General features: G+C 38.7%; 1 protein-coding gene across 3 annotated transcripts in view; it reads right to left on the bottom strand.

Moving 5' to 3' along the window:
* LOC135216961 (golgin subfamily A member 4-like) overlaps positions 1-27,079 on the bottom strand; it is a 275,501-nt gene that overhangs the window by 180,502 nt on the left and 67,920 nt on the right. For all 3 annotated transcript variants that reach the window (XM_064252500.1, XM_064252489.1, XM_064252492.1), the window contains exons 9-10: positions 24,477-24,581; positions 13,693-13,833 (exon numbers count right to left, since the gene is read on the bottom strand). In XM_064252500.1, coding sequence (XP_064108570.1) covers positions 13,693-13,833; positions 24,477-24,581 — 246 coding nt within the window. The remainder of the gene's footprint in view (positions 1-13,692; positions 13,834-24,476; positions 24,582-27,079) is intronic.

Below are 27,079 nucleotides of genomic sequence, written 5' to 3'. Positions count from 1 at the left end.
TATATGCAAATATTTCGAAAAAAGAGAAAAGCTACAACCTTCAATCATTTTTAGTTGTATTCTACATAAATTGCGCACATTTTCATATATAAAACTTTATGTAACAGCTAATTTTAAATGGTGCAAACATTTCGACAATCGCACAAAAAATTCTGATTTTTTCGGAAGAGTTACCGCGCGAACGTAATTTTTTTTTTTTCATAAATTCACCATAAATCGAAATATTGTGCTAGAGACTTCCTAAGTCGTTGCAAAATGAAGGTAAATGATTGAATATTACTAGAATATAAGAGTTTTAGAGCTTACAATTGCGTTTTTTTCGACCATTTCTGGTAGAGTCAAAGTTGACCGAAAGTTGAAATTTTTGCACTTAACGTTATTTATATGAAATATTCAAACTGATAAAAGCTACAACCATGGGTTGTTTTTTGTTGTATTGTGCATGAAATTGCGCACATTTCCATATATAAAACTTTATGTAACGGCAAATTTAAAAGGGTGCAAACATTAGGACAATCGCACAAAAAAAATTTATCGGAAGAGTTATCGCACGAACGTAAGGAAAAAGTTTTTTCATAAATTCACCATAAATCGAAATATTGTGCTAGAGACGTCCAATTTGTTGCAAAATTAAGGCAAATGATTGAATATTACTATAATATAAGAATTTTAGCTTACAATTGCGTTTCTCGACCATTTCTGTAGAGTCAAAGTTGACCAAAGGTTGAAATTTTTGCACTTATCGGTATTTATATGAAAATATTTCAAAATTGATAAAAGCTACAATCATGAGTATTTTTTAGTTGTATTGTGCATGAAATTGCGCACATTTTCATATATAATACTTCATGTAAAGGATAATTTAAAATGGTGCAATAATTATGTCAAAGTGACGAAATAATTTCCGAGATGTGTCACTGATACTTTTAGTGCGATAAGAAAGAAATTCGCGCTTGCGGCGTGCGTAGCGATTGTAAACAAAACAACGCCTTGATCGTGAAACTCCCAGCATCCCCCAAGGCGCGTGATACAAAGTTTTTGGCTGGTAGGCCTATAAGTATTTTTCCGCGAATTTTTAAAAAAACTTTTTTGAGCCGACGTATGATACGTCCAATCGGCATACGGGAGACATTTTGACTCGACGTTTAATACGTCCAATCGGCGTAAGAGGGTTAACTGACAATAAAGGTAATAAAACCATTCTCACCTTATATATTATTGGTATATTTTCATAAATGGCATATTCAAGGTATTTATGTATGACGTTCATTGGTAGGCTAGCCTAGTTGCACATTATGATATTAACCCTTAAACGCCGAAGAGGTATAATAAAAATCATCTCCCGTATGCCGAGGGGGTCTCGGAGTGAGCGCCGAAGCGGAAAATTTTTTTTTTTTCTTTAAATCACAACCTACTTAGTTTTCAAGATTGAGTTCATTTTTGACTCCTTTTTTTTTGTCACTGCCTGAAGTTTAGTATGCAATCATCAGAAATGAAAAAAAAAATATCATTATCATATATAAATAATGCGATATATGATAGCGCAAAAACAAAATTTCATATATAATTGTATTCAAATCGCACTGTGAGCAAAAAGGTTAAACCTAATGAGTTAATTTTTTTTCGTTGTATTGTACACTAAATTGCTATCATTTTGGTATATAACACATTGTAAAATGATCAAAGCAACACAGAGAAAATATTATCACAAAATGATGCATGAATTCTTAACGTGCGGACGTAAAAATTTTTTTTTTTTTCAAAAATTCACCAAAAATCTGAATAGTGTTCTAGAGACTTCCAATTTGTTTCAAAATGAAGATAAATGATTGAATATTACTATAATGTAAGAGTTTTAGCTTGAAATTGCAGTTTTCGGACGAGTTAAAGTTGACCGAACGTCAATTTTTTTATATATTTTTTTTATATGCAAATATTTCAAAAATGAGAAAAGCTACAACCTTCAATTATTTTTTGTTGTATTCTACATGAAATTGTGCACATTTTCATATATAAAACTCTATGAAATGCCTAATATGAAACGGAGCAAATATTCTGAGAATGCGACGTACACTTTTCGGAGATTTGCGGCGGAGAATCCGCGCGCGAAGGGAAGATAAGTTTTTTATAAATTCCCCATAAATCTAAATATTGTGCTAGAGACTTCCAATTTGTTTCTAAATGAAGATAAATGACTGAATATTACTAGACTGTAAGAGTGTTAGCTTACAATTGTGTTTTTTTACCATTTCGGTAGAGTCAAAGTTGACCGAACGTGGTTTTTTTCTATTTATCGTGATTTATATGCAAATATTTCGAAAATAAGAAAAGCTACAACCTTCAATTACTTTTAGTTGTATTCTACATAACATTGCGCACAGTTTCATATATAAAACTTTATGTAACGGTTAATTTAAAATGGTGCAAACATTACGACAATTGCACGTATGATTTTTTCGGAAGAGTTACCGCAAGGACACAGGAAATTTTTTTTATATATATATATAAATTCACCATAAATCAAAATATTGTGCTACAGACTTCCAATTTGTTGCAAAATGAAGGTAAATGATTGAATATTACTAGAATATAAGAGTTTTAGCTTACAATTGCGTTTTTCGACCATTTCGGTAGTCAAAGTTGACCGAAGGTTGAAATTTTGGCACTTATCGTTATTTATATAAAAATATTTCAAAACTGATAAAAGCTACAATCATGAGTATTTTTTTGTTGCATTCTACATAAAATTGCACACATTTTCATATATAATAATCCACGTAACGGCTAATTTAAAATGTTGCAAAAATTATGTCAGTGACGAAATAATTTCTGAGATGTGTCACTGATACTTTTTAGTGCGATAAGAAAGAAATTCGCACATGCGTGCCTGCGTAACGATTGTAAACAAATCAACACCTTGATCCGTGAACTCCCAGCATCCCCCATTGCGCGTGATTCAAATTTTTCGGCTGGTAGGCCTATAAGTATTTTTTCGCGAATTTTTTAAAAAACTTTTCTTGTCGGCGTAAAATACGTCCAATCGGAACCCGAAGACAATTTATCTCGACGTAAAATACGTCCAATTGGCGTTAAAGGGTTAACTGACAATAAAGGTAATAAAACCATTCTCATCTTATATATTATAAGCATATCTTCATAATAAATAGCCTATTCAAGGAATAATTCCACATCACTGCACTCAACTTGTACTCCGAGTGGCCAGCCGCAAATGTAAACATATAAGGTTACAAAAAATGTAGTATACTATATACGGTTGCATTCACAGCAACCTTTATTGTTCAATAACTTTTTAGAAATTTTAATAGTAGTAGTGTAATTACGGTCGTAATAACATTAAGAATAAAATTAATACGAACTTAATTATTATTTTGGTAGTATACGTATATAACTTCTCCAAACAATGCAGTCATACAAACGATAACTGTCACAGATTATCGTATTGTTGTTTGCGACAAAGCGTAAACGAAATACGTAAAACCATTTTTCCCCTTATATATTATTGTCATATCTTCATAATAAAAAGGCTATTTATGGAGTAATTCCACGTCCGTGAAATCAACTTTTATCTATGCGAGGCAAGCCAACTGAGAAAATGTACATACGTATATGAAAATCAAATTACGGTAGTGTTCACAAGATTATCTTTCGAAATTTAAATAGTACTAGTCGTGGTAGTAATAATGTTTGGAATATACGTAACATTCATTTTCAATACAAAATATCATTGTTATTTTGATATTAAATAATAGTTTAGAATGATCATATGTACTCTGCATTCTTAGGGTTTTGTGGCAGCGATGAAACAAAAATAAAATAAAATTTTCTTTTTAGGCTACGTGTTTATGAAAAACTTAACATAATTAATGTACAGTTGCGTGGTAGTAAGATGTGCGGATTTGTTGAGTCCAGTGTTACCAATTTTGCATTTTTAATGTTAGCTTTCATTTTCTTGAGGTAATTAGCAAGAAAATTTTCACTCTGGCATCTGGCAGGAAAACTTATATTTGTTTTCAAATACATCTAGCATACATTTTTGACAACAAATCTTTGTATTGTTAAGTTGAATATTTCTTTTATTCTACTATGTTTGATATATCATGTAAGAAAAAAGAACAAAATCTTGCAAAACCATTTTCAGGAATTGAACAAAATAGGTTTCGAAATTATTAGGAATTATGTAACATAATGTACAAGTACAATGTATACGTTAGAAACATGTTTGAATAAAAAAAGAGAGCAATCAGTTGAAATTGGCTGGGTGGCATTGTTGTGTATGATGTGAATTTTTTAGCACTTTATGGAGCAAAATCTAGCAAGAAATTACCATTCCCATTTGGCAACACTGGCCTACCCACATTTTGTTCATGTTGGTCTTCGCTGCATTCTTTAAATTGTACCCATATAAATGAGTTAATATGTGGCATCCAAAAGCCTTGTATATTTTTAAGGCTAATGTTGTAAAATAACTTTGAAACTGTCTTGAATTTAGTTTAAGGTGATAGTTGAAGACATATTTGGTGTTTGAACTAAAGTAGGCAGAAGTTATAAACATTTGAATGGCAGTCTTGGTTGGGTTAACTATTAAAGCAGGCAGTTTTAAGCAATTTTTTAGGGGGGTACCAGGATAACATGGGTATTTACTTATCACGTGGGGGTTCTGGGCACTATCCCCCGCAATTATTGAGGGCCTACTGTATTCTATATTTTCATATTATTAATGTGTAATATGTGGCATTAAATACAATTTTAATTATATTAATTCGTACAGGTACTTACTGGTAATGAATGTTGATTATAGATGATGATATTAGTTGTGCAGTCTGATGAATAACAATGAAGATATAGACTGCACAGAAAAGTAGAGGAGTTACATCTCCTCTGAGGGTGCCCCTTCACTTTCTTCAGGAGGTACCTCATCAGGGATTTTGGGAGGCTACATCATATGAAGGTAATTGCACATTCTCACAAAGGTGTTATGACAGGGCTTCACCAGTTCACTAACAGTATTGATAAAATTTGTGGCTCTTCTTCATTCTTATCCCATGACTTGACAATTGTCTGTATCTGCCTGACTTCCCTGATCAAATTATACAGACCATGAAAGTTTTCAGTCATGGTCCGTTGGTGGGATAGTAAAGAAAACAGCGAGCTCTTCTCCAAGAATGACCTCCCCAAATATTTTACCCTGTTCATACTCTTCTTGATGCAGGCGACTGCACTTTCAGTCACGTGGTAATGGCCTGCTATTTCTCCATGACTTTTGCCCTCTCCCAACAATACAATCATGTCCATTTACTCATATCAGCAGTTTATTACCTTGTCCTATAAATTTGAATGCTGTATCTAGCTTACGCTTGAAGTAAAATGATATTGTTATGTTACAATAAAGTTTCATACATACTTACCTGGCAGATATATACATAGCTAAGACTCCGTCGTCCCCGACAGAAATTCAAATTTCGCGCCACTCGCTACAGGTAGGTCAGGTGATCTACCGGCCTGCCCTGGGTGGCAGGACTAGGAACCATCCCCGTTTTCTATCATATTTTCTCTCTTCCACCTGTCTCCTGCGGGGAGGCTGGGTGGGCCTTTAATTGTATATCTGCCAGGTAAGTATGTATGAAAACTTTTATTGTAACTAAAAACAATATCATTTTCATACAATCAACTTACCTGTCAGATATATACATAGCTGATTGGCACCCTTCGGTGGAGGGTAAGAGACAGCTACTATATGGAATAGACAGGTAAACAACATATGTTGTAGGTATAAATAAAACCTTGGTTCCTACCTGATAGGTGGTAGACTTGGTGGGTGTTTGCCCAGTAGTCTGCATCACCTCAAGAAACTTTAGCGAGATATGTGATCTATGGCCAAGAGTTCTTGTGGGTCTGCCGATGGGGTCTTACCCACTTACTCAGCAGAGCCTAAAAGGACTTTGTCAATGGGTGCTGATCCACTTATATGACAATACACCTTATGAAGGAGCACACAACCAATCCCGACCACCTGATCCTAACCATGTGTTAGAACTAAGGATTGTTACGAGTTATCCCCGAACTCGTCACAACAACCGTAACTCAAAAACCACTACGCACACATACATAATTTTTCAAAAAAAATTATACTCAACTAATTGGATATGACGAGAATTCTCTTATGAACAACATAGACGGCCGCCCGTAGCGAGCCTGAATCCTCCATTGTTCGAAGAGATTCTCGACCATATCCAAACCGAAGAACAGTATATACATTTTAAGGATTGGTGTCGGCTCCCGTACCCAGAATCGTATCTGCCGATACGATAGGACCTAGAGAAAAGCACTTCTCATACGTCACACGCACGTCTTTCAAGTAATGAGATGCAAATACTGAGTTGCATCTCCAATATGTCGTATCTATAATGTTTTTAAGCGACATATTCTTATAAAACGAGAGAGACGTCGCAACCGCTCTTACTTCATGAGCTTTTACCCTCAGTAGTTGTAATTGTTCGTCAGGACAGACCTTATGAGCGTCCGTAATGACGTTTCTTACAAAGAACGCTAGAGCATTCTTGGACATCAGTCTTGTGGGGTCTTTTACCGCGCACCAAAGACCTTGTCTAGAGCCTCCCAACTGACGCTTCCTCTGAAGATAGAACTTCAGAGCTCTAACAGGGCATAGAGACCTCTCTGCTTCTCTGCCTACGAGACTAGGACATTTCTTTGACTTCGAATGACCTAGGCCAGGGATTCGTGGGATTCTCGTTTTTCGCTAAAAACAGGGTCTTAAACGAGCAAATCGCCGAGTCTCCCTTGAATCCTACTTTATCCTGCAGAGCTTGTAACTCACTAATTCTTTTTGCCGTCGCTAACGATAAAAGAAATAGGCATTTTCTAGTTATGTCTCTAAATGATGCCAGATGCGGAGGCTCGAATCTATCCGAAGACAGATATTTGAGGACTACGTCCAAGTTCCAGTTCGGAGGTACTGGTTCCTTAGACTTTTTGAAGTCTCAAAAGATCTTATGAGATCGTGGAGATCTTTGTTATTTGCCAGATCTAAACCTCTGTTCCTGAATACAGCCGAGAGCATACTTCTGTATCCCTTTATTGTGGATACGGCTAGATGAGATTTTACTCTCAGGAATAGCAAGAAATCAGCAATTTCCGCTATAGAGGTAGAGGAGGAGGACAACTTCTTGGCTCTACACCACCTTCTAAAGACCTCCCACTTCGACTGGTATACTTTCGTTAGTGGAGGTTCTGCGAGCTCTCGCGATCGCGCTTGCCACTTCGCGAGAAAAACCTCTCGCTCTGACAAGTCTTTCGATAGTCGAAAGGCAGTCAGAGCGAGAGCGGGGAGGGTTTTGATGGTACCCTCTTGAAGTGTGGTTGTTTGAGAAGATCCGTCCTTTCTGGTAGGGATCTTGGAAAGTCTACGATCCACTCTACCACCTCCGTGAACCATTCCTGGGCCGGCCAAAAGGGGGCTATTAAAGTCATCCTCGTCTCTTTTGACGCCACAAACTTTTTCAATACTAACCCCAGGATTTTGAATGGGGGAAAAGCGTAAACGTCCACTCGAGACCAGTTTAGCAGGAAGGCGTCTACCATAATTGCTCTTGGGTCTTCCACGACCGAGCAAAACACTGGGAGCCTTTTTGAAATGTATGTTGCGAAGAGATCCACATGAGGAGTTCCCCACAGAGACCAGAGATCGAGACACACTTCCTCGTGCAGAGTCCATTCTGTATGAAGGACCTGGTTCCTCCTGCTGAGCCTGTCCGCCCTCACATTCCTTACTCCTGTACGAACCTTGTCAGCAGGGAGATGTTCCTGTGAGACGTCCAAAGTAATAGGTCCCTCGTTAGTTCGTAAAGGAACGAGGAGTGTGTCCCTCCCTGTTTCCGAATGTAGGCAAGTGCGGTGGTGTTGTCCACGTTTACTTGCACTACCTTGTCTCTCACCCGAGGTTCTAGGCTCTTCAAGGCCAGGTGTACGGCGAAGAGCTCTTTGCAGTTTATGTGCCAGGACACCTGTGCTGGTTCCCAGGTGCCTGACACTTCCTCTGAGCCTAATGTCGCTCCCCAACCCGTCTCCGACGCGTCGGAGAACAACACTAGGTCTGGGTTCTGTGTTCTTAGAGAGATCCCTTTGTTCTCTTCCAGAGGTAGCAACCACCACTGTAGGTGTGCCTTCATCTCCACTGGAATGGGAAAAACGTCCGACAGCTGTCCGTTTTTCCAGCTCCAAGACTTCTTGAGGAAGAATTGAAGTGGACGGATATGAAGTCTTCCGAGAGGGAAGAATTGTTCCAGCGAGGAAAGCGTCCCCAGAAGGCTCAACCATTCCCTCGCTGACGTTTGTTGCCTCTCTAAGAAGAGAGAGATTATCCTCAAACCTTTTGCGGTTCTCTCTTGCGAAGGAAAAACTCGAAAACCCCGAGAATCCATCCGAATCCCCAGATAGACTAGGTCTTGTCTGGGGGTCAGCTGAGACTTCTCGAGGTTCACAAGCAATCCCAACGCCTTGGTCAAATCCAGAGTTAACTTTAGGTCCTCCAAACACTGTCTCTCCGATCTGGCCCTGATGAGCCAGTCGTCTAGGTACATAGAGACATTCACTCCTTTGAGATGAAGAAATCTCGCCACATTCCTCATCAGGCTTGTGAAGACCTGAGGAGCTGTGGACAGGCCGAAACACAAGGCTCTGAACTGAAAGATCCTTCCCCCCGTCATGAAACGGAGGTACTTCTTCGATGAAGGGTGGATCGGGACGTGAAAGTAGGCGTCCTGGAGATCTAGAGACACCATCCAATCTCCTTGTCGTAATGACGCTAGGACTGAAGCAGAAGTCTCCATGGAGAACTTCTCCTTCTGAACAAATTTGTTCAGAGAGCTGACGTCTAGTACTGGTCTCCAGCCTCCCGAGGCTTTCGCCTAGAAAAAGGCGATTGTAAAACCCCTCCCCGGGGAGTTTTGATCCAGTACTAGTTCTATTGCACTCTTGTCCCACATTTGTTCCACCATCGATCGAAGAGTATCCTTCAGCACAGGGTCCTTGTACTTGGCTGATAGCTCCCTTGGTATTGACGTTAGGGGCGGAGTATTCAGGAAAGGGATACGATATCCCTTCCTTATGATATTTAGTGAAGACGCGTCTGCGTCTATCAGTGTCCAGGCCTCCACGAATCCCAGGAGCCTGGCACCTACTGGTGTTTGGAGGAGAAATGTTTCATTTTCCCTTTTTAAAGGGACGAAAGGCGGACCTACCTCTCTTCTCTGGAGCCTTCCTTCTTGCGGGAGGTCTGGAGATCGGACCACCTCGAAAGGGCTGCATAGAAGTGCTAGGTTCTTTCTTGGCAGAAACTAAAGCAGGTTTCTTCTTCCTAGCTGACTGCGTCAGAAGATCCTGCGTCGCCTTCTCAGTTAAAGAGTGAGCCACGTCCTTCACTAACTGAGAAGGGAACAAATAGTCCGATAGAGGTGCATACAGTAGAGCTGCCCTCTGTGCATGCGAGACTGCCTTTGTTAAGAAGGCGCCATACACCGTCCTTTTCTTCAAAAGACCTGCTCCAAATAATGAAGCGACTTCCAAAGATCCATCCTGTACCGCTTTGTCGATGCAAGACAAAATGCATAACAGGGCTTCAGGTTCGATTCCCTGTGAATCGTGAGCTTTCTTGGACATCACCCCAAGGGACCAATCTAAGAAGTTGAAGACTTCCAATACATGGAAAAGTCCCTTGAGGAGATGATCCAGTTCTGAAATACTCCATGTAATACGAGCAGAATTAAGACTAGGACGCCTTGAAGCGTCAACTAACGTCAAAAAGTCTGCCTCTGTTGTAGAAGGGAGAGCGATACCCATATCCTCCCCCGTCTTGTACCATATGCCTCTTTTCCCAGCTAACCTTGCTGGAGGCATGCAAAATACTGTCCTGACTAAGTCTTTCTTCGACTTCATCCAGGAGTCTAAGGCGTTTAAAGCCCGCTTCATCGAGATGGTGGGCTTCATCTTCAGAAAAGACGAAGGCTTCTTCGCCTTCGCACTCGAAAAGAGCGAGCGCGGAGAAGGAGGAGCAGCCGGAGTCAACTCGTCTCCGTATTCCTCCAGAAGCAGGGTAGTCAACACTTTATAGTTAGACAAGCCCTCTCTTCCATGATCGTCATCATCCGAGTTTTCTTCCAACTCGTGATAATTCTGATATTCCGTTCTCCTTTCAGAGCTTTCTTCCTCTGGAGGAGACAAACTCCTGATAGGAGAGGGGCTAAGGGAATGAAAGTCTTTCTTTTCCCCTACCTTTCTGATCGACTTGGAAGGCGTCACAACCTGCGGCTTCTCTTGCGCTTTAGAAGACGTCTTGTATGACGCTTCCCGCTCTCCGAGCGTCATGTATGACGTCTCTTGTTGACGTCTTGATGACGCTTCGCGTCTGGAGGACGCTTCGCTCTCTAAGGGCTTCCTACTCGGCGTCACAATCTTGGACGGAGCGTCACGTCTAAGATCCGCTTGAAAAGACGCTTCACTTCTAAAAGACGTCTTTCGATTCTCTCTCTCGTCAGCCCCCGTTCTTCGAGCAGGTGCGAGAGGACGAGACTTCTTAATTGGAAGCGTCACGTCCTTCCGACGGGGCGCTAAAACTCCCACAAGAGATGACAGTTGTTCTGAACCGCCATAATTATCTTTCTTGACGTTTTTCCTCTCCTACGTCTAGTGCATGACGCCTCTCGTCATCACTCGGGGAAGAAGCATGATGGGGTACTTCCTCATAAGCGTCAGGTGACGCTGACGCCACCTTCGCCTTCTTAATAGCAGACGGGGCGTCATCCGAGAAGCGCTCTGGGCTAGAATCAATGTCTTGCTTCATATGACGCTTCAGCGGTCTCGATAAGTTCGACTCCTTCCACCCTCGTTTAGGTGAGGGAGAGGGAGAGGACGAGAAACACTCGCGAAGGACGCTTTTTCTATAGCGCCCTTGAGCTGGCTGCCATGAAGCAGAGCTAGCTGAAGGGACGTCTGACCGTTGGGGATTCCCCACGACCTCCTAATTAAGGCTTTCGACTTTCCTTCTCCTCTGGGCATGTGAGCTTGGAAGAGGTCTAGGCCTGGGAGCGCCGCAGGGACGATCAAACGCCCCCTCCACAACACTGATAGGACTCACTTCACTAAAATGTTCACTATCACTAGCCTTACCTTTCGAGTCCGCCATCTTGGACTTCATGTCTCGAATAGTCGCTTTCAGATTGGCGATTTCCGATGCCGAATCCGAAAAGACACTCTGAGAATGAGATTTATAGGGAGAATCTACAGTAGTAGGGTTAGAATTATCCGTGAAAGGCTCAATAGGCCTTGAATCCACACCTTTCAGTCGTCTAACTCTATCCCTCTCTAACTTCTTCAAATAAGAAGTCAAAGTCTTCCATTCTTCTGCATTCAAACCCTCGCATTCCTTACAAGTGTTAATAGCAGAACACTGAAACCCCCTACATTTACGGCATACAGTGTGAGGATCAACCGAAGCTTTCGGTATCCTCACCCTGCAGCCTACATTCACACACATTCTCACACTCACATTAGAATCAGACATACTGAGAAAAATCCAAAAGAGTTATTCCAAAAACAGTCCACAGTAGCGAATGCCAAAACACGATCCAAATACGTCACCAAAAAGCCGAAAAACGTTGATCAAATGTTGAAAAATGAATCTAAGTCAGGAGGTAATAACAACAATGTTGATACCACCGGCGACAGAGAAAATATGATAGAAAACGGGGATGGTTCCTAGTCCTGCCACCCAGGGCAGGCCGGTAGATCACCTGACCTACCTGTAGCGAGTGGCGCGAAATTTGAATTTCTGTCGGGGACGACGGAGTCTTAGCTATGTATATATCTGACAGGTAAGTTGATTGTATGAAAACCATATGTAAAGAAAGAAAGGTTTGTATTTATGTAGGAATAATTAGTTTTAGAACAATGAAACAAAAACAAGACCACCCATCAAAGGAGTACTCATTGAATGCATCCCCAATAATGGAAACAAATCCTTTGCTAAGCTGAACTCTATCAATAGAAAGAAGGTAATTATGGAGGTTAAAAGACAAGGCAGTCAAGGGATAAAATAATCTTGTGAACCAAAGAACTTCCCTAAAGATATGAACACTACCACATTACATTAAATGGTCAAAATAAACTAATATCACGCATCTACTATGGGTAAAGGGCCTCTAGGATGTGAAATAGAACACCTCACAATTGATCTTCCCAACAGCTGGAATGAACACTGATTATATATAAGTTTAGTCATGTTATTTTATTTTCATTTTCTGTATTGGTGAAATGTGGGTGTTGTTCAATATATGGGAAACGTGTTTGATTTTAGAAAATGTCTTGATGTATTAAGTTGTGTTGTGACATCATAGAAAACAAAATGGCAGCAGGGTGGGGTGGAATCATAAACATACACAGAGCAGGCAAAAGAGGAGGCAAGGAGTTGGTGTTTCGTATGGTAGGTTTGTTTGTGTGTATGGTGCTTTTACGTTGCATGGAACCAGTGGTTATTCAGCAACGGGACCAACGGCTTTACGTGACTTCTGAACCACGTCGAGAGTGAACTTCTATCACCAGAAATACACATCTCTCACTCCCCAATGTAATGGCCGAGAATCGAATCCGCGACCACCGAGGTGGGATGCTAATACCATACCAACCACACCGCTGAGGCGCTGGTATGGTAAGAGAGGGCGCTCTGTTTCATAGGAATTTGTTGGTTTTAAGTCATGTTGTGAGCAGTATTACCAATATTTTTATTCCCACAAAAGTACCTAATTTAAACAAAAATATTAATTGTTAAAGTAAAATTGCAGTACTATGCGTAAAAGAGTACAATCACAAAGGTAACTCCCACAATCAAACAATCACCCACGATTTGGATTGGTTGTGTTCAGATGTTCTGTGATGAAACATATGTTCAGTCAACACCAGATACCAGGGACAACTGGTTTCCATAGTTTTAAATATAGAACTTGACATTAAATGGCATATATGACCCCAAACACATACTGCAATTTGTAAAAAGATTTAAATTTCAGAAGGATATATGGAATACCATCACAGTTATGCAAAATACTGTAATACACTAAGACAGTGGAATATACATATACAGTGCACCAACCAAGACAAAACCATCAACTTGTGGTAATGTCACCAGAACAAAAGATCTGCATACCATAAATGTTCTTAGCTTAAACCACATCATTATAATCATTACTGGTCACAATAAAAATACTCCAGTGAAGGTAAATACTGCAGTAGAAAAGAAGGCCCCAAACTGAATTATGGAACTGGAGTATCAGTGTAGACACAGCTCTGCCATCGGTAACTACCAGTTGACCAGATATATGCATTGGATATAAACTTACTACCTCTTTATCTTAAATAAAATAAAAATTTCAAATGTAGACTAAGTGGTCAACAAGATCTACACGTTGCTAAGCCACCACAAAACATCTTGGTATGGTAGGCAAAAATGGTGCAACAAACACCACAAAAAAATTTGTTGGTCAAAACTGGGTCGTCTTCAAGATCAAAGCTTCTCTGATAGTGAGTTACACAATTTATAACAAAATAATTAAAACATATAAATAGGCACTCAACATAAACTTCAAAATAATAAATAGATCCTACCTTCAATTCATGTACGTAAAATGCTTGCTCATCAATGATAATTTCATTTTCCATTTTTGCCCTTACAACTGTAGAAAGCTCTTCTTCTAATCTCTCTCTTTCTGCTGAAGTTACAGTTAACCGAGTGTGAAGGTTCTTATTCTGCAAATAAATATGAAATTTTTATCATAAATTGTTATATATATATATATATATATATATATATATATATATATAATATATATATATATATATATATATATATATATATATATATATATATATTACATTGCTTACAGTTTCACTCACCGGCAGCTTAAAATTTGACAATTGCAGTAGTGCTAGTTACGTTGTCGGTGTAATGTTTTGCCCCGCCCACTTTTGGGGTAAGAGAGGAACATCTTCAGCAAGTAGTCAATTGTTTCTCTAACCATTCCCAAATGCGGAGAGAGAGGTGGAAGGCTCTGATTCGTAATTACTTGGTACATGTGAAACATCATTTTATCATAAAAATGTCATTTTTATATACATGTAACTTACCAAGTAACTACATTGCTGAAACTCAAATTGACACAGGTGGGATATGGTTAATTCTACCTCAAACACTATTAATTATAACTTGCAGAGAAATAGAAAACAAAAGCAATCTATCAATGCTTGTTGTTCCTCATCTGATAAAAGATATACTGCCTCTGATTGGCACTCATCTTATGCATGTAGGTGTGGCTAATTGGCCAGACTCACCTCTACAACAGTGGAGCTTTGTAGCAATGTATGAAACTGGTGACTACTAAGCATACAGGTCAGTTGGTCCTGCCCTGGGCATATAACTGACTAAACAAGGACCAGATTATACAACAATAAATGCCTAAACCAACAGTCATATAAAAAATTACCAAATGCAACCATAAAACTAAGGACTGGGGGGCACTCCAACCACTAAGTGGCCCCAGGCTCCCCTTGAGAACACAACACATCATATCAAGGCAAAAATACAGATAGGAAGAAAAGTTTCCTATGCTTCTCCCCTAACACCCTGCCAACCATGGATAACGGCCCTAATGCACTGCACTTATCATAAATCACTTCCACATCCTTCAAATAATGTGTCGTAAAGACCGAATGATACTTCCAATAAGTACCCCTGTAAAATGGATGAAATAGACAAACTATGTCTAAAAGACAATGATGTGGCTACCGATCTGATCTTGTGAGCTATAACTCTTTACTAAATTAAGGTCCTTCTCTCCTACCTGCGTATGGGGTTCCTTCATCAGATCCTTCAGGAAAAAGCCAAGCCATTCTTAGACATGGCCCATGATGGTTTTTTAACCAAGCACCACAAATGATCACAGGGGCCCCTAATCTTTTCTATCTTGTCTAGATAGTGCCTTAGTGCTCGCACTGGGCATAGTGTCCTCTTCTTCCGGGCCTAAGATTTCCATCAAACTTTTGTTGACAAAGGAACGATGCCAGGGTTTGTTAGGGTCTTCATTCTTGGCAAGAAAGCCCTATGTAAGGCAACATACTGCATCTCCTTGTGAGAAGCCCACATTCTTCTCAAGGGCATGTATCTCACTCTCTTGGCTGTTGCTAAGGCAACCAAAAACAGTCTTCCTCATAAGATCTGTACGCGATGTGGATTAAAGAGGTTCGAACAGCCACTTAACTACCATATCTAGCCTTTAGACTTAGTGATATCAAGAAACCTAACGAGGTCTGAGATGTCCTGGTTGGTAAAAATATCTAAACCCCTATGACAGAATACAGAACTAAGCATTGCTCTATATCCTCTGATTATTGATGATAAAAGGCCTCTAGACTTCCTAAGAAACAATAGAAAGTCAGCTATATTACTCAAAGAAGCTGAAAAAGACAAGACATTATGTCTTCTACACGAATCCCTGAAGATTGCCCACTTAGCCTGAAAGACTCTACCAGATGAAGATCTGTTTAGTGACAGCTTCCGAAGCTGCTCTTGTTGTGGTTCCTTTGTTTATCACCTTTCTTATCATGCAGAAAGGTCGGATAGTGTATAGATCCATGTTCGACAGATCCTGCAGCATGGCATCTATCACCCAAGCAAGAAGGTCCAGGACTAGTGAACAATAAATCGAAGTCTACGATTCTTTGACATTGCAAAAAGGTCTACTAAAGGTCTCCCTCATAGTTTTCACAGATTCTTGCACATCTGAGGATGAAGAGTCCATTCCATAGGGAGTAGTACCTGAATGCGATGACTCTGTCCATCCACTAGTGTGTTCAGTTTTCCCTGTATGAATCTGGTTACCAACTTGGTGGTGTTGTTGGAAGCCCATACAAAAAGGGTTCTCACTTCTATGTAAGGGAAGAAAAAATGAGGACACCCTTGCTTCTTTATGTAAAACAGGGCTGCCATATTGTCAGAATGGACAGCCACAATTTTGTTTTGCCCTTCCCGAGCAAAATGTTGCAGGCCTCATCGAATCGCTAACATTGCCTTTAGATTGCTATGCCTGTGTTTTTGCTCTTTGGAACACAGTCCCGACACTTCTTGATTGACTAGAAGGGCTCCCCATCCTAGGTCATATGCATCTGCATAAAATTCTAGGTTGGCATTCAGTGAATACAGCAACTTGCCCTGTTAAAATCTGCTATATAAGTTCCACCACTGGAGACAATCCTTGGTCTCTAATGACAAGAAAAACAAACGTATCCTGGTGTTTCTTCCTGTCTCAGTTGGCTCGCAGATAAAACTGAAGGGACCTCATGTGTAATCTTCCTAAGTGAATGAACTGTTCTATCAAAGCCAATGTTCCCAAAAAGCTCATCCACTGGTTCGCTGTGCATGTTCGACATGCAAGAAAACTCTTCACTTAATCCAGGCAAGACTGAATGCGATTGGAGGATGGGAAAACCTGAAAACTCCAAGTTTATCACTATCCCCAACCAAATACAGAACCTTCTGAGAAGGAACCAGCTGGGACTTCTGAATATTGTTGAGTATACACAATTCTTGGGCTAAATCAATTATTCTCTTGATGCCCTCCCTGCACTTCTGCTCTGTCAGTGAGTGAAGAAGCCAATCATCCAGAAAAAGGATATACCCATCGGGTGTAGCCACTTAGAGAGGGGTGCTCTGTAAACACTTGTGGAGTGGTTGACAACCTGAAGCATACACCTCTAAAGTGGTAAACTGGTCTTGAAATATGAAGCAAAGATACTTTCTGGACCTCTGATGTACTGGTATGTGGAAGTCTGCGTCTCTCATGTCTATGGATGCCATCCAATCGCCCTCTTGAATTGATGCCATGATGGACTGGGTAGTCTCCATCCTGGACTTTGCCTTTTCCACAAAGTTCAGGGCGTTCACATCCAATACAGGCCTCCATCCCCCTGATGTTTTTGGGACTACAAAAAGACTTTTGTAAAACCCCGCCATCTTGATGTTTTCTACTTCCTCAACTGCTCCTTTCTTGAGTAGGGAAGTCCCATTGCTCATGAGTGCTGAAAACTTCTTAAAGCCTACTGAGTAGGCGGACAACACAATGGGTCTGTTGACCATCAGAGGTTTTTCCTTGAAAGGAATCTCATAACCTTCCTTCAGGACCAAAATTAACCAATTTTCTGCTTTTCTTCTCTCCCATTCTCTCCTACAGGTGCAGGGAGGACCTGTTCTTCACTGCCAGGTGGAAGACATTGTTGCTGACTTCCTGGCTGTCTGGTCAAGAAAAGAAGATTGGACCTGGGCCTCTGATACCTTACTCTATTGCTGCAAAATGGCAGAGACTGCAATGGGAACACAACACATTCTTATTACTGGTAGGTGTTGGGTTTCTTGGGTGTCACAAAGAGCAAGCGAGAAGGTCCTGAGTGCTCTTTTTCTGTAGTTTCAACAATATCTCACTCACTGTCGAACTAGGAAAAAGATGATGACGATCTACAGTTGAATAAATCAGTGCAGATCTCTATATGAACGTCACACAATTTGTCGTAAAAGAGCACCAAAGCTCTCTTTTATAGCACTCCTAACGCGTACAAAGATGCTAATTCTAGTGTCCCATCCCTTATGCCCTTGTCGTTAAATATTACATGTAGCATATCAAAGGCTACATCTACAAGCAGCTGGAAAGAACTCCTAATATTCATTGCTAAGGTGCCTACTGTCCAGTCCACAAAACTCAATACTCCCTCAAAAATCCTAGAGGTTTTTGAGTAGATAGTCTATCTCCATAGGGGAGAACACAACTTTGACTACATTAAAAGCCTATCTCCTTGAGGAATCTAAGAGACCAGACAAGTCTCCCTGGGGGGAGACAGCCACTCCCAGAGAGGAAGCTTCCCTAGTTTCATACGTCAAGTACCTCCAACAAACAAGAAAAGAATGGTTGTTAACTAAATGAGGCTTTCTCCTGCTCCTTTTTCTCAGCAAGTCAACTGTCTAGCTCACAAAGTACCTTCCTGGCTGAGGAAGACAGAAATATCTTGAGAAGCCTATCTTGCATAGGCTGGTCAGACAAAAAGAACGTCAAAGCTGAAGGAGTAGGAGCCACAAGCATAAAAAATCCAGGAAAATCATTCAATAAGTACTTCATAAAAGCTGAATAAGCAGTGGGATAAGAGCTTTGATCCTTGATTTTCTCTCCGTCATTTGCTTCCGAAAAGCCTGACAATTGTCGCTGAATAGTGTCGTCTCTTGTGCCTAGAGATGAGTTTGAGATAGAAGCATGCACATCTGGTGCCACTCTTCTAGCCTTTGAAGGAAGGTGTTGGCAAATTCTTGCTCGTAGACTTCACCAACTGGCGAACAAAAGAAAAAACTTGAGTCAGGCAGCCAGTCAGGGGTTAGAGGTAGCTCTGTTGCTCTTTGGCGCTACTGGGTATTCAGGCGTAGGACACAACATAACTTTGGCTAAATTAAAAGTCTATCTCCTCAAGGACTCTATGAGACTGGAGAAGTCTTCCTGGGAGGCAGCCACTTCCAGAAAAGGAGCTTCCCTGGTTTCATATGTCGAATACCTTCATCGAACAAGTGAGAAGGGGGATAACTAAATGGGGCTTTCCCCTGCTCCCTTTTCTCAGCAAGCCAACTGTCTAGCTCACTAAGCGGTTCCCAGATGAGGAAGACAGAACCATCTTGAGAAGCCTATCTTGCATAGGCTGGACCACCAAAAAGAATGTCAAAGCTAGAGCTTATTCATCAAAACTGAATAAGCAGTATGATGAGAGCTTTGATCCTCAACTTCCTCTTCATCATCCGCTTCTGACGAAACAGAAGACAGCAGTAGATCTTTAGTGTCCTGAGAAGAAGGAGGGACTTTCTTCAGAAGGCTGGAGAGAATACATGACAATCGTCATTGAATGTCGTCTCTTGTGCCTAAAGACGAGTTAAAGATAGAAGCAGGCACATCTTTGGCCATTCTTCTAGTCTCCAAAGGCAGGTGTTAACAAATTCTTGCTCACAGACTTCTTTTCACCAACTGGCGAACAAAAGAGCAGGCATAGCAATATTTGGGTCTAAATCATCTACCGACTTATTATAACTATCTACTTAATATTGTAGGACCTATAGTTTGACTTGGCTCTAGCGGTCGCCTTACGTCTATCTCTATCCAATTTAGAAAAGTGAGAACCTAACAATTTCCACTTTTTTGCATCCCACCCTTCACATTCAATACAAGTCTTGTCGCTAGAACACTCTCCTTCGTCAGAGTAGTGTCAGACATAATGAAATAGTTAAAATCAGGTCAATTATCAGTAATTTGTTAAAAAATTGTCTCTAACAAAGAACTAAATCCAAAAAACAAAACAAAGCCTTAGCTTAGCAGTACTTCACCAAACAAACTGAAGGCAAAATACAACAAAAATCGAATCCAAGCAGAGAAATCCCAACTAGGTCTGTACTTGAGAGCCGGCAGGTAACATTTTACTACTTGCTGAAGATGTTCCTCTCCTATCCCGTAAGTGGGAGGGGTGATACCTACACTAACAACATAACTAGCACTACTGCGGTTGTCAAATTTTAAGCTGCTGGTGAGTGAAACTGCAAGCAATATAATTACTTGGTAAGTTACATTTACCGTATATACTCGAGTAACGTGCGATCTCGCATATCATGCGACCCCAAAATTTTCACCAATAAACAGTGGTTTTGTCATGTAATTCTCATGTATCATGCGAGTTTCCTCCTTTTTTCCGAGGTCAGTTCATAGGTTGGTGGGTTTAGTTGTGCTAATGGCCGCGTCGTTCAGATGTGTGCTGCTGCTAGTGAAGTTACAGTAATTTTCTTACTAATCTCGAGAATTGAATAGAAGATCTCAAGATTAAAAAATAATACCCAGATAATAAAATAATTGTAAAAATAACACGCCTTGGAGTCCTAAATCATTCTCTCTCTCTCTCTCTCTCTCTCTCTCAGAAATAAATACTGTAATTTGAGTCTTTCACCAACGGGTATCAGTAAATGTGTAGACATTGTGTGCATGTTTAAAAAAGTGTAGTACACACACATTCCGATGTTTCGGTTTTTGGAATTTTTCAATTTCGGAAATGTGAGATCAGATGCATAATCAAACAAACATCACTACTGCAGAAAAAAAAATTTTCCCTTTATGTTTTTCATTATTGTTATTTATCAAAATTAATCGCAATTTAGTGTAATACAACGCAAAAAAAGTAACTGGTTAGCTTTGACCGTTTTCTGCACAGCGTGATTTGAATACAATTATGTATGAATTTTTTTTTTTTCTTTGCTACCATATATCGCATTATTTACATATGATAATGATATTATTTTTCATTTTCTGATGGTTGCATTCTAAACTTCAGGCAATGACAAAAAAAGGAGCCAAAAATGAACTCTTAATCTTCAAAAGTACGCGCGCTGTAATTTTTTGAAAAAATTATTTTTTCCACTTCCGCGCCCTCACTCCAAACCAGGCCCGGCATACGGGAGACGTTTTGATTTTTAGGGCTCCGGCTTAAGAGGGTTAATTACTGTTTATTTAAATAAATATTAATATAATACTGTTACATGAATGTGAGATAATTAAGATCACCTATAATAAAATAGTGGGACAATTCATATCATATGTTCACTAATAGCTATTATTTCAAAACAAACCATTCCGTAAAACACAAAAAATATATGTACATAATCAAAATCTAATGTTTTGCAGTTCAACTTGTGAATTTCAACAATAAGTATGACTATATTATATATTTCACCATATCAATCTTGCAGTTGAAGTCGTAAAATTTTGAGGATGGTCCGGGAAAAGGATTTGTACTTTGTGATTACTTATCGCTACAACACCATGCGGTATTTTCATACCACTATATTGATGACGCATCGCTACGACACTGGTATTTTTCATACCACTATACATTAAAGTTAAAATGATCATATTATATTATTGTTTTCACGAAGAAATAATTATATAAAGAAAATTATCGAGTAATTTTTGCCGTCAGCAGTCAGAAAATCACGAACATGGTAACGTTCAAACCTAGTGTCATCCACGGCATATGTCTATAAATAGAACAGAAGCAGAGGGCAGTCATTGGATAACAGGTCTCCATGGCTACCAACCAGCCAATCAGGTGTTAGTTGTACTACTCTTGTGAATTTCTCAGAATGAACGTTTACACGTAACACACGGGAAGCTAACGATGATGTGTGTGCTTTGCATACAGTACGTAGTTTTTGTTTTTATTAGTGTATTTTACTGATTACATGAATACTCTCTCTCTCTCTCTCTCTCTCTCTCTCCTCTCCTCTCTCTCTCTATCTCTCTCTCTCTTCTCTCTCTCTCTCTCTCTCTAAGGAAAAGATACCGTCCAATTCAATTTATCAGTATCTTCCTGATAGACAGAGTAAATATTTAGGACTCCAAAGCTTGGCATATGTCAATTATTTTATTATCTTGGGATTTTTGGTTAATCTTGGGATTTTCCATGGTCAACTCTTGGGATTAGTAAGAAAAATGCGATTATTTGAGTAGCGCACACCCAAATGAATAGGGGTAAGCCTAGCACGCCAAACAATAGTATTTACAAAATGAACGGAGCTCTCTGGCTGGGCTGTTTTGGTCCATCCACGTGTTTGATTGCATATCTGCCAAATTTATAACAACAACAGAGATAAAACCATTTCTCCCATTACAGATATCAAATATTATCTTTTCCGTTGCGCAGAATTCTAAATAAATTACGTAGGTTCACGATCGATAAAGTTTTTTTATGCAATAACAAGAAACGGAGTCAGATATTCTATCAACAGGGCATCTCATTTTGGTGCTGTTGCGAATATTTCAACCAGTTCCACGTGCGTTTAAATCCATACTGACTGTACAGTCTGGAGGCATTTCTCCCTTCTACACATATCTTGATTTCTTAATATCGTAGGTATAGAATAAATTGGTGAGCAAGGAAATATGAAATAAAGCATAACAGTAAGTTTGACGAGTGAGAAAATAAACAATCGTATACAGACAGACTCTCTCTCTCTCTCTCTCTCTCTCTGAGAAAATAATAGATAGGAAACAATGACTGAATATTGCTTGAATGCGATATGGCAAAGTTTTGGCCTGACTGAAGAGTGGAGTGACTTTGACACCGACTTACAAGTTATTCCTGGTCATCTCACAGCCATAGATAGACATCAACTTCACAGCCGAGAAAGGGCAATCGTATACGAAATAAATAGGTATGGAAAATGTAATATGCGGGCCTATGTTGTCCCATAAAAAAAGCTCTCGCTCGGACAGCTGTAAGATTTAGGAGAGAGAGAGAGAGAGAGAGAGAGAGAGAGAGAGAGAGAGAGAGAGAGACGAGAGAGAGAGGAGAGAGAGAGAGAGAGAGCGAGAGAGAGAGAGAGAGAGAGAGAGAGAGAGAGGAGAGAGAGAGAGAGAGAGAGAGAGAGAGAGGCAGAATAGGAAGGAGATTAAAGTACCTGGGAAGGAAAAACCCTTATAATCTTATAATTATAGCCTCGGGGTTTGTCTCAAGGACATTCAAAGGTCTGTCACACACGGGCAGTTGTTGTTTTTGTAAAATTAGCATAAGGGCAGATCTTTAAAAGCCACGCCAGAGCGCTCGCCACGGTGACAAGACTGTACCTTCCATATGAATTGACGATGTCCTATACGAAGATGCAGGAGATGAGGATGAAATGATCAAAGATCTGGAAGATGACGAATATGATGACTGCCTTGATGGCACACGGAGAGCGACTTTGGAGGATTTTAGTTTATTAATTCTATGCAATTTTTTTTACTTTAATAAATTTTCACTTACCTGCGTATCCTAAAAGGAAAATAATAGTTCAAGTAACAAATGTTTCTTTTACTGAGTAAAACAAAAAGTAAAAAATCCTTCGGTGTTGTGCCTTAACTGATTTGGAAATTATAGATGGTTAGTCTAGAACATTTAAACATGTTGTATAAACCAAAATAATGCAAATGGCGCACGATCGCTCTTTTGTATTTTAAAATACAATAGTAATATGAGAATGCATACAATATTATTGGATATAGTGAAGTACAAGTAAAACATAACTTTTTAAAAGATCTACTTTTTTCCTCCGGTAGTAACTATCGCGATCTGCCGATTTGGGAAAGCATAGACGGTACGCTAATTTTATACCACATGTATGATGCGACCCCTTTATAATTAGCTTCAAAATTAGGTTTCAAAAGTCGCATAATATGCGAGTATATACGGTATTTAAAAAAGCAATATATTACAGTTTATAAGTAAATACATATGTAGAGCAAATAAAGTTATTTTTATGTGGTCAGCACCAATGAAAAATTTGACACTATCCAATTTTTTTTTACTCACTTATAAAAAAATGAACATTTTCCCTGATATATACAATATTCACTAACTAAAAGGTCAGACATACTATAATTTATCAAGAAATGGGAACCTCTGCGGGCAAGGACTACCCATTTAGACTGATCCATACTTCACCACAAAATGTCATTTTTGTTTTAAAATTGTATTTTTCATATAAAATACTACACCCATTAACTTAACAAATTACTCAAATTCTATGTAGGATACCCAATAAAACAAAGGCTAACCTGGTTGAATTAATCTGAAAAGAAATGATAAACCTAAGTACTTCATAGGATTTTAAGATTAGTCAATGTAATTTTTTGTTCTCTGGCTATTGACAATTAATTTCAGGTAAAACATGGTTATGATTCAAACAAAATGTGCCAAAAATTAAAATATCACAAATTTAAACAATTCAAACATCAAAGGATTTTTTTGGAGAGGGATCAAAATCTGCAAAAATAAAAAAGGTGTCTACTAATACATAGCAAGGAAAATATGAAAAAATAGATGACAAAAAATTATTACATTTTCTATGAAACAACTCAGTCATGGGTTCTTTCTTTCTCAGAAAAGAGATAAATGATGCAATTATAGAATAAAATCTTTAACTATACAAAAACAAATAAATATGTCTGTTACATATGTATAAAAATATTTGGAAGTCACTGACAATGACTCATCTTGTCTGCTGGTCTGAGCAACATCTCTCTCTCCCTCTCTTTTTTAATGTCTGTGTATGTCATCAGTACACAAGTATATACATGGCCATCTCTTCAAGACGATAAATCACATGAATTATGTGAAAAACATTACTTTGTACTAATGTTTATCAACTGCATTCATTGATTTCTATCCAAATGGAAAATTACCATGGTAGACATATTAAATATTTGCCTCTCCTAGCTTCATATTAATCTTCTAACTTTAACGCAGGTTAACAATTTCCTATCACAGATGCAAGTGAAATAATTTCTTTTTACCTTAGATGTAAGATCATCATTTTCATCTGCAACATGACGAACATTTTCCTGAAGCAAAGTGTTCTCTTTTCGTAAAACTGACAATTCCTTACTCATACGCTGAATCTGGAAAGTAATATAATACAAAAATTAATGGTTAATTCTACACATTCCGAGAGAGCTCTATACAGAAAGTCTGGCATAAGGAGTACATACATAGATAACTGGCATTGAAAAAAAAATTTCAGAACAACAAGGATTCAAGGCTGAATAAATGAACAAATTAAAAGGAAATTAAAGCAGTAAACGATGAAATCATTGAATGACATTAAGGAAAAGGACAGTAACACACTCAAAACAAAACAGCACTTCTGGACAGGAAAACTACCAAATTTTATTGGACAATTGGCAACACATTCCACACAATGAAATTTGGAAACTTTAGTTTCTAAATTTAGTAACAAATTGTGAAGACCTTGTTTTATATCTTTTTTACGTTGGTGCTTATGATGTTAAGGTCAGTTTTCAAATTTAAAAGATTAGATGAAAACCACTTGCATTAAGGGGGACGGCCGGCTAATGCCATTCTTTAAGGACAGGACTTTGATATTCATACCACTTAATAAGGTGACTTGGGACATCTCCAAATCGCATATGATTTTTGCCCCTGACCTTCGGTTTTGTGACGCTGGGCGATTTATCCCGAAAATAACAATTTTTCAAATTCTATCTCCTCCCTTCATATTTAATATTAAGACCTGGGATTACTACCATATATAGACCTGATGTAGACCTCCAATCAAATGAGGAGTTTTTTTTCTAAAAGTCATTTTTTTGCTAGATATGAATTTTTCATTATGGTAAAAAAATAAACCCTATAAATTAGGAAAACAAAATTGAAAAAAAAAAGACGAAACAAAAACTGGAAAAAAGGGCTTCATTTGATTGTTTTTTAACGTCTTTCTGAGTTATATACCAAATTCCAACGTTATAGCTTTAAAACTAAGAGAAGATAGATTTTGAAGGTCAATAACTATAGTTTTGAGATATGGCCGTTCAAAGTTTTTCTTCGTATTTTTATAACAACAATATTAATAAATAATGATTATTATGAATGTATATTTCTTTTTTGTGTATTAATAAACCAAAACTATTTTATTTATCATAATTTAATCATAAATTATGATCCCTTTGCTCATATATCGTAGCTTGGGGCACTACGTCAGGCAAGACAGGGCACTCCTTCCTATGCAACTCTCTCTCTCTCCTTCACTAACTCGGCTTATTACAGCAAATTTTCTTCTTCTGTATGTTACCTAGATGTTTTCCTCGTTTTGGCATGATGAAATTCTTGCCGAAACAAAAAACAAACGTAGATGCAAGAGAATGTCAAGAGGTGAAATTCAAAGTTGTACTCTCTTTTTACAAAGACAATGTTAATAAATCATGATTATTATGAATTTCATATTCCTTTTTGGGTATTAATAAACCAAAACTATGTTATTTATCATAAATGAAGATCCCTTTGCTCAAAGATCGTAGCCTGGGGGACAGTGTGACGTGTGCTTCAGGCAAGACGGGGGCGTTTACTTACTACGCAACCCTCCCTCTCTCTCTTTTCACTAACTACGCTAATATCGCATATATTATGACATTCTGTAATCATATTAGAGCGAATTTTCTTCGTCTTTATGTTAGCGAGATGTTTTCCTTGTCTTTTCCTCATTGGCATGATGAAATTCTTGCCGAAACATAGATAAGCATATGTAAAAGCAAGCGAATGTCAGAGGTGAACTCGAACGTGTAGATTACTTAAAGTCTGTGCTCGCACTGATCAATGGTTGAACTTGATACTCCCCTCTGCGACCCACGGAATCTCTACAGATGCCATTTCTCACAATTTCTTTGATAATAATTATCAAAATTTACGATAACAAGAAATATTGCATTTTCTTGTATGTATGAATGTTTTAGGCTTATTGAGTTATGTTTACTAATTACCCTGTAACTACGAAAGTAAGAGGAATTTTGACTAAATATTTCGTATACGTATTCTCAATTGCCATATGAAGCTCCATGAATTTTTTAATGACTTTGCATTTTTTGCACTATACCCCCATATATAGGGGTTCTGGCCAGCCCCCTTAAGTGGTAATGAAATGAAAATGGAAGGACAGCGGCAGTAAACCACTTCCAACTAAAATAGATTTATCTGAGTTAGAGAAGAAAAGTGGGATGACCACCAGAGGAGGGCTCAGAAGAACTAGTAAATTCAATTTTTTAGGTACTTACCCTCCATCATTAAGTTCTATCTGTAGCTACTTGGCACAAGTTCAACAAGTGTTGAAATTGAAATAATCGTTAATGAACAGTCCCAATAGTTACCTCCCACCTTTCGAAAGTTGGGGTAAGACAGCGAATGTTTTGGTTGACATTCCTCTCTCAATCACTTAGAGGGGAAGAGGGAGGGTTCTCAATGATACAGGATAACTAACTAAAAACTTTATCATAATCATTACTTTTAAGGTGAAACTTACCCTCTACCATTAGCCGTCTTAAACATTGAGTGCAGAGGGGTAAGAGATTTCTTTATAACCAAATTATCAAATATTAGAAATATCCTT

The sequence above is a fragment of the Macrobrachium nipponense genome, chromosome 19, assembly GCF_015104395.2.
Source record: "Macrobrachium nipponense isolate FS-2020 chromosome 19, ASM1510439v2, whole genome shotgun sequence".
Classification (NCBI taxonomy): domain Eukaryota; kingdom Metazoa; phylum Arthropoda; class Malacostraca; order Decapoda; family Palaemonidae; genus Macrobrachium; species Macrobrachium nipponense.
The sequence above is the reverse complement of the archived record's forward strand: the minus strand, read 5'-3'. Positions and strand labels throughout refer to the sequence as shown.